General features: G+C 38.9%; 1 protein-coding gene and 1 pseudogene across 2 annotated transcripts in view; one reads left to right on the plus strand and one right to left on the minus strand.

Moving 5' to 3' along the window:
- The window catches only part of HLTF (helicase like transcription factor), a 60,128-nt gene that overhangs the window by 18,186 nt on the left and 33,724 nt on the right, over nucleotides 1-8,218 (minus strand). The window contains exon 16 of the mRNA XM_023512999.1: nucleotides 151-294. Within this exon, the coding sequence (XP_023368767.1) occupies nucleotides 151-294 (144 nt within the window). The remainder of the gene's footprint in view (nucleotides 1-150; nucleotides 295-8,218) is intronic.
- On the plus strand, nucleotides 947-1,872 carry LOC100955859 (annotated as a pseudogene). Its single transcript, XR_153564.2, has one exon. The product of XR_153564.2 is annotated as a 40S ribosomal protein S2 pseudogene (transcript).

Raw genomic sequence — 8,218 nt, forward strand, 5'->3', positions numbered from 1 at the left:
AAAAAAAAAAAAATCCTACTTATTTTCTATGTGCTATTAAGTGTTTAGAAAGAAAAAAGGAAGAATGGTCTGAACATTTGAACACTTTAGAAAACTAGAGCATATTTCTTAAATTCAACTTTAAAAATCTCTAAGTATCAGTATACTTACTCCATAGTCATGAGTTAAAATATTGTATGTAGTCAAAACAATATCCTGTTTTGAAAGTAAGGCTGAGTCTCTAATACGATCAGGACCATAATAAACGTAAAAATTCAAGTGCACATCTGATTTTATATGTTGTCCAAACTGGTCCTAAAAGGAAATTAGAAGTATTTTTAATAAACAGGTTAAGTGTCAGGCTTAATATGTGTATAAAAAGTACCGTCCCAGAAATAGTGCCACAAATCATACTACTAGAATGGCAGTTTCCCATGAACTAAAATGATGACGATAATAATGATAATATTGTCAGGAAAAATGACACATACATAGTAATACTACATTATATAAATTTTGCTTGACCCTACCAATTTTTCTTCATTTCTAGAGGGAAAAACCACAATACTCTTCTTTCAAACAGTAGTTTTTTAAATATACAGTATTTTAATTAAAAGGCTCCTGATGCTCCCAATTGTATTAAGTCCAAGCGTACTTAATAATATCAAGCTTAAGCAGTAAAGGAACAGTTATAATATTTTCACAGATGTAGGCAGAGATTTAAGCAGCATACCCACATTCTTTCATTCATTTATTATATGCCTACTATTTGGCAGGCATGAACCAGAGGAGTGATATAGCTAAAAAGAGAAAAACAAAAAATTATTTGTGAAGACATGATCGGTTTTAAAAGCTTCAATTTCTTTTTTAATCATGATACGAGAGACCTGGGAGATTTTGAGCAGAAAAAATACTAGGTTTAAATTACAAAGAGAAGACACCGCTTCTTTTCCGACAAAAACACCAAATGGCGGATGATGCCGGTGCAGCGGGGGTGCGGCGGCTGGGGGGGTGGGGCTGGAATGGGAGGCCGTGGTGGTTTCTGTGGAGGCTTCGGCAGTGGCATTCGAGGCCGGGGTCGCAGCCATGGTCGGGGTCGGGGTCGAGGCCGCGGAGCTGCGGAGGCAAGGCCGAGGACAAAGAGTAGATGTCCGTCACCAAGCTGGGCCGCCTGGTCAAGGACACGAAGATCAAATCCCTGGAGGAGATCTATCTTTTCTCTCTGCCCATTAAGGAATCTGAGATCATTGATTTTTTTCCTGGGTGCATCTCTCAGGGATGAGGTTTTAAAGATTATGCCAGTGCAAAAACAGACCCACGCTGGCCAGTGGCCAGAGGACCAGGTTCAAGGCATTTGTTGCCATTGGGGACTACAATGGCCATGTCGGCCTGGGTGTTAAGTGTTCCAAGGAAGTAGCCACTGCCATCCGAGGGGCCATCATCCTGGCCAAGCTCTCTACTGCCCCAGTGTGGAGAGGCTACGGGGGGAATAAGATCGGCAAGCCTCACACTGTTCCTTGCAAGGTGATAGGCTGCTGTGGCTCTGTGCTGGTAAGTCTCATCCCTGCTTCTAGAGGAATTGGCATTGTCTCAGCGCCTGTGCCTAAGAAGCTGCTAATGATGGCTAGGACCGATGACTGCTACACTTCAGCCAGGGGCTGTACTGCCACCCTGGGCAACTTTGCCAAGGCCACTTTTGATGCCATTTCCAAGACCTATAGCTATCTCACTCCTGATCTCTGGAAAGAGACAGTGTTCACCAAGTCTCCTTACCAAGAATTCACCGACCATCTTGTCAAGACCCACACCAGAGTCTCTGTGCAAAGGACCCAGGCTCCAGCTGTGGCTACAACATAGGGTTTTTATACAAGAATAAAGTGAATTAAGTCTGTTTTTAAAAAAGACAAGACACTAGGGAGACAAAGCTGGAAAGACGATGAAGCCCTAAACCAGAACAACACATCCAGGAATGGAATGGAAAGGACTGGTGTGAAAAAAAGATACTAAGTAAGAGAGAGAGACTGATGAGACTTGGGACTGATTAAAAATGGAATATGCAGGGTGGCACCTGTGGCGCAAAGGAGTAGGGCGCCGGCCCAATATACTTGAAGGTGGCAGGTTCAAGTCCGGCCCCAGTAAAAAACTGAAGGAAAAAAAAAGGAATATTCAGAAAGGGAGAAGATAAAGACGCCCAGAATCTTCAAAGGGCCACCCAGAGAACTGTGAGGTAAAGGTAGAGTGAGGTTTTAAAAAGGAGGAGAAACCAGGCAAAAAGGCGAAAAAGAGATGAGCATTTCAGACACATTATTTTTGGTCACTATAGAATACCTGACTGAAAAAAAATATAACAGGAAAATGTAAATAATTACCCACAGATGTAAGCAACAAGTATAGATGCTGACTTAGAGTTAAGAGCAGACAGTATGCAAAAACACAGAAATGATGGGTAGTGTCTGTGGCTCAGTCAGTAGGGTGCCAGCCCCATATACTAAGGCTGGCAGGTTCAACCCGGCCCTGGGCTGAACTGCAACAAAAAAATGGCTGTAGTCCCAGCTACTCGGGAGGCTGAGGCAAGAGAATTGCCTAAGCCCAAGAGCTAGAGGTTGCTGTGAGCTGTGATGCTACAGCACTCTATCGAGGGCAACAAAGTGAGATTCTGTCTCTTAAAAAAAAAAAAAAATAGGAATGAGCCATGGTATGTTCTTCTTAAGACGATGAGAAAAGAAAATCAGAAACAGAGTCTATAGAATATCATTATTTAAACAGGAGGCTTGTACTTTTATTGGAAGAAATGACATGACATCTGGGATGTGATTAAAAATATTCCAGCAAGGTGAAAAAGCTAATGTGGCAGAGTTTCAGTGATACTTGAATCTTGATGAGTAAATGGAGACTTCATTAAAATTTGTCATAACGCTTTAAAAAATAAAATTCCATTTTTCAAGGGGGAAAAGGCAGATATAACAAGAAACAAAAAAAAGACAGAGAGACAGTGGTCAGAAAGTTATGGTGGCAAACATAAAAGATATGGCTGAGATTTACAACAAACCCGCAGCCAATACCATATTAATGGAGTAAAACTGAAAGCATTTCCACTTAGAACTGGAACCAGACAACGATGCCCATTATCGCCACTGCTACTGAGCATAGTCCCAGAAGTCCTAGCCAATGGAATCACACAAGTAAAGGAGATCAACTGTATTCAAATGGGGACAGGAGGTCAAACCCTCACTTTTAATGGATGACATGATCTTATACCTGGAAAAACCCTAGGAACTCAATTACAAAGCTCTTAGAAGTGATCGAGGAATATCAGGGTATAAAATGAATATCCACAAACCAGCAGCCTTCATATATGCCAATAACAGTCTAGCTGAGAATCAAATTAAAGACATAATATCTTTCACAGTAGCTCCAGAGAAACTAAAATACCTCGGAATATATCTAACAAAGGATGTAAAGGATCTCTATAAAGGGAACTACAAAATCCTAAGGGAAAAAACATCGGAAGACATTAACAAATGGAAGAACATACCATGCTCATGGCTGGGAAGAACCAACATTGTTAAAATGTCCATACCACCCAAAGCAATCTATAGATTCAATGCATTCCTCATCAAAGCACCAACGTCATACTTCAAAGATGAAATCAGAGAAACCTCCAAACAACCAAAACAAACCTGGAGGCATCATGTTACCAGGCTTCAGGTTACACTACAAGTTGATAGAGATCAAAACAGCATGGTACTGCCACAAAAACAGAGATATAGATCTATGGAATAGAATAGAGAACCTAGAGATGAACCTCAAAACATACTGCCATCTGATCTTTGATAAACCAAAGATTTCTCTCACTGGAGAAAAAAATCCCTATTTAATAAATAGTGCTGGGAGAATGGGTCAGCCACATGTGGAAGACTAAAACTGGACCTGCACCTCTCACCACTGACATAAACTGACTCTCACTGGGTAAGATTTAAATTTAAGACACAAAATAATAAATATTCTAGGAAAAAGTATGGAGAAAACTCTTGACGAAATTGGCCTGGGAAAAGATTTTATGAAGATCCCCCTTGACAAGTGCAGCAATACCAAAAATAAATAAGTGGGACACAAGGCTAAAAAGCTTCTGCACAGCTAAGAGTACCACAGCTAAAGCAAACAGAGCCTTCAGAATGGGAGAAGATATTTGCATGCTATGAATCTGACAAAAGGCTGATAACCAGAATCTACAGAGAACTCAAATTAATCAATAAGAAAAGAGCAAATAATGCATTTGTAAGTGGGCAAGAGTCACAAATGGAAACTTCCCTGATGATGACAGATGAATGATCATGAATGACCAACAAACACAAGAAAAAATGCTCACCCTCCCTAATCATCAGAGAAATGCAAATCAAAACCACTTTGAAGCTCAGTGGTCACGGTGCAGGCCCCATGCACGGAGGCTGGTGGGTTCGAACCTGGCCTGGGCCAGCTAAATAACAATAACAAATGCAACAAAAAATAGCCCAGTAGCATTGTGGCAGGCGCCTGTAGTCCCAGCTACTTGGGAGGCTGAGGCAAGAGAATCGCTTAAGCCGAAAAGTTTGAGGTTGCTGTGAGCTGTGATGCCACAGTACTCTACTGAGGGTGACATAGTGAAACTCTGTCTCAAAAAAAAAAAGAACTGAGGCAAGAGAATCGCTTAAGCCGAAAAGTTTGAGGCTGCTGTGAGCTGTGATGTCATTGCACTCTACTGAGGGTGACATAGTAAAACTGTCTCAAAAAAAAAACCCACTCTGAGATTTCATCTAACTCCAATGAGAATAGCCCTTATCACAAAATCCCAAATCTGCAAATGCTGGCATGTATGTGGAAAGAAGGGAACAACTTTTGCACTGCTGGTAGGACTGCAAGCTAATACAACCTTTATGGAAAGAACTATGGACAATTCTCACAGAACCAAAAGTTGACCTTCTATTTGACCCCACAATGCCATTACTAGGTATCTACACAACAAAAAATAAAATCATTTTACCACAGGACACTGCACTAGAATTTTACAGCAACTCAATTCACAACTGCCAAGACACGGAAGCAACCCAAATGCCCAGCAACCTCTGAACAGATTAACAAACTGTGGTCTATGTATACCATGGGGTACTATTCAGCTGTAAGAAAAGATGGAGACTTTACTTTTTGTGTGTTTACCTGGATGGAGATGAAACATATTCTTTTTAGTAAAGTATCACAAGAATGGGGAAAAAAGTATCCAATGTTCCCAATACTAATATGAAACCTGAAACCAAAATATAAAGAACTACATGCCCATACTAAAGAAAAACAGGAGTATAGTTTAGCAAGGGGGAGGGGAGAAAAGGGAGAAAGCACGGGGGAGGGGGCAAGGCGATCAGCAGGTTCTCACCTAATGTGCACAACGTGAGGGTGTTCAGCAGCCCCTGGGTGAAGGGCTCAACTACAACTTGAACTTTACGTCAGAAAATGAAAACAATATAACCTAAACATCTGTACCCTCATATTAATCTGAAATTAAAAACAAATTTAAAAATAAAATAAAAAACAAAACATATATTAGTATTAACAAAAAATAATATGACAGTACAATGAGAGTTGTAATACAAAACTGATCATTTTGAGTCAGATAATAAAAAAACAACAACTAGGTTTTGTCAACATAGACAAACTATAAATGGTCTGAAATCAGTGAAATCCTGAGATAGATAAAGAGGTTAAGATTTGTATGACACTAAGCATGAAGTGTGAAGCTGAAAAAAACTTGTCTATATGATCAATGATAATAATAAAAAATATTTCACTCAAAAAAATATGGCCTAGAAGAAGCAGCCAAAGAATACTGAAGCTTCAGGAAGAAAAACACGGGTGATTTTTAATTTGTTACTTATATTTATTTCCTACCTTTATAAATCAGTTTAGAGATGGCTTACAAAATAGGATATAATAAAAAGAGTAATAAATGAGTAACATACTCAGGGCAGAAGAAAAGAAAAGAATTATTCACTGGACACGGCAAAAATGAGGTCTCAAGGTCTTCAAGAAGGGAGTTTCTGAAATGAGTGGGAGCAAAAACCCAACTACTGTGGACTGAAAAGAGAATTAAACATGAAAACAGTAAAGGCAAAAAACTAGAGAAAAGATAAAGCATGCAATGGTAACGGTGAAAGTGCAAAGAATATTTTCAAAAAATCTGAGAGAGAAAAAAATGACTAGAATTCAGCAAGAGAAAGAAGCCAATACAAGAAAACAGAATCAACAGAGGGTCTTAAAATGGAACAAGCATGTTTGTGAAAGGACTTAGAATATAAAAAAGTAGAACATTAAAGAGTCAAGTTTTCTGTTGAAAGAAGGACAACTATAGTTACTGCATTTCTAGACAGAGCATTAGGTTGAACTGTGTGTGTGTATAAATCTTCTCAGCAGAAAATGAGATAGGTACTATTTTGCGAGGTCAAATAACTTATCTACATATCCCACAAATATGTGGTGAATGTGGGAATGGGCTTAACTCCTTCAGTTGGATTCTTTTACTTATATAAAGACAAAGAAAAGGAAGGTTAGTTAGTTTCAGCTGCTCTTTAGAATGCTAGGTATGCTAGGTCATTTTACTTGGGAGCTAAGCAAAAGTAGCTTATTAAGACACTGAAATTTTAATTCTTGATCATGAAACCCTACATGTTTCATGTTTCAAATAATTCCCCATTCCTTTCAATTCAGTTTTTGCATAATTGTCATAGGCAAGGTATTGTCAGGGTTTCCTTTCTGAAGTTCACATTACCCAAACAACTTGTTTTGTTTTCCAAATGTAAACTTATATGAAATACTGATTACCTACTTCAAAAATATACCTCTATATCCCACCCCTTAAAGAATCACAACTTATTGATACCTCCATTAACACTTCTAAACCTGACCCTGAAACTGCCATTCAAGTACCCATGTTCCCACATAAAACGAATTAGAAAAATTGTTGGAATTAGAAAAAAGGGCAGAAGACCACTGAAACTCATTAAATAACTTATCTACATAAGAGGAAAATTTTACACTAATCAAAAGGTGTAATTTCTTTTTGTAAAATAAACCAAAACTTGTAATAAAAAAAGGTAAATCATGTCACAGAAGGCAAGGCTACACGAAAAAACACAAAGTCAACACATAAGAAATACAAGCAGTGGGGCGGCACCTGTGGCTCAAAGGAGTAGGGCGCCAGCCCCACATGCCAGAGGTGGCGGGTTCAAATCCAGCCCTGGCCAAAAACCGCAAGAACAAAAAAAAGAAATACGAGCAGTCAAAAGGCAAACGCTATGTAAAAATGAAGAAGAGGCCACTGAATTTGACAATGAGACTATCACAAGTAACCTTTTCCAAAGCAATTCAGAGAAATGGCAGAAGCCAGATTACAATAAATTAAGGAGTTAATAAATAGAAGTACAAAGGAGAAATTAAACCCCGAGAGGTCAAGACAACAAAGAAAGGCAGAATACAACCCAAACATGCACAGCAAGAGAAACTATTTTAAAGTGGAAAAGATCTGAACACGTATCATGTAGAGACATGAGAAGAGACTGAATCATCTGGTGAGGAAAAAAAGAACAGATAAGAGGCAAAGGCAGGAAAAGATGGAATCCAACATACCGACTAAGATACTGGTCTTACAAAGAGGAAGAGAGGTAACAGAAGGAATGACCAGGAGACACGCAAATAACCTCAGAGATGGCAAGAATGAAAATTCACATCCAGTGGTCCTTATGTTGACAAGAGAGTCACTATTCCGTAATATGAAGCTTGAAGCTCAAATTGGAAAGGCAGCAGAACCGGCCAGCTCCTTACACATAACATATGAAGAAGTTCTATTCCAACATTAATGTTTTAGATTAGAAAAGTAATCTAGGGAGGAATAAAGGCATAATTTTCTGACAGTCATAATGTCAGAGCCTATACCCAAGCTCCATCGTTTATTAGCTGGATGACCTTAAACAAGTTACTTAACCTGTGTTCCAATTTGGTCACCTGAAAAATGAGAGTAACAGTTTCAAGTATTAAATGAGAAAAATCTATGAAAAGAGTTTAAGGATAAATTGAGCTTATAGTTGCTCACTAAATTTTACATATTGTCATAAAAATAAGCTACTGGTAGTGGAGTTTTTTATTTTGCTTCATTCTTTGTGAGACAGAGTCTCACTCTATCACCCTGGGTAGAGTGCCATGGCATCATAGCTCA

This window comes from Otolemur garnettii, unplaced genomic scaffold (genome assembly GCF_000181295.1).
Source record: "Otolemur garnettii isolate 467f Iridium unplaced genomic scaffold, OtoGar3 scaffold00032, whole genome shotgun sequence".
Taxonomy (NCBI): domain Eukaryota; kingdom Metazoa; phylum Chordata; class Mammalia; order Primates; family Galagidae; genus Otolemur; species Otolemur garnettii.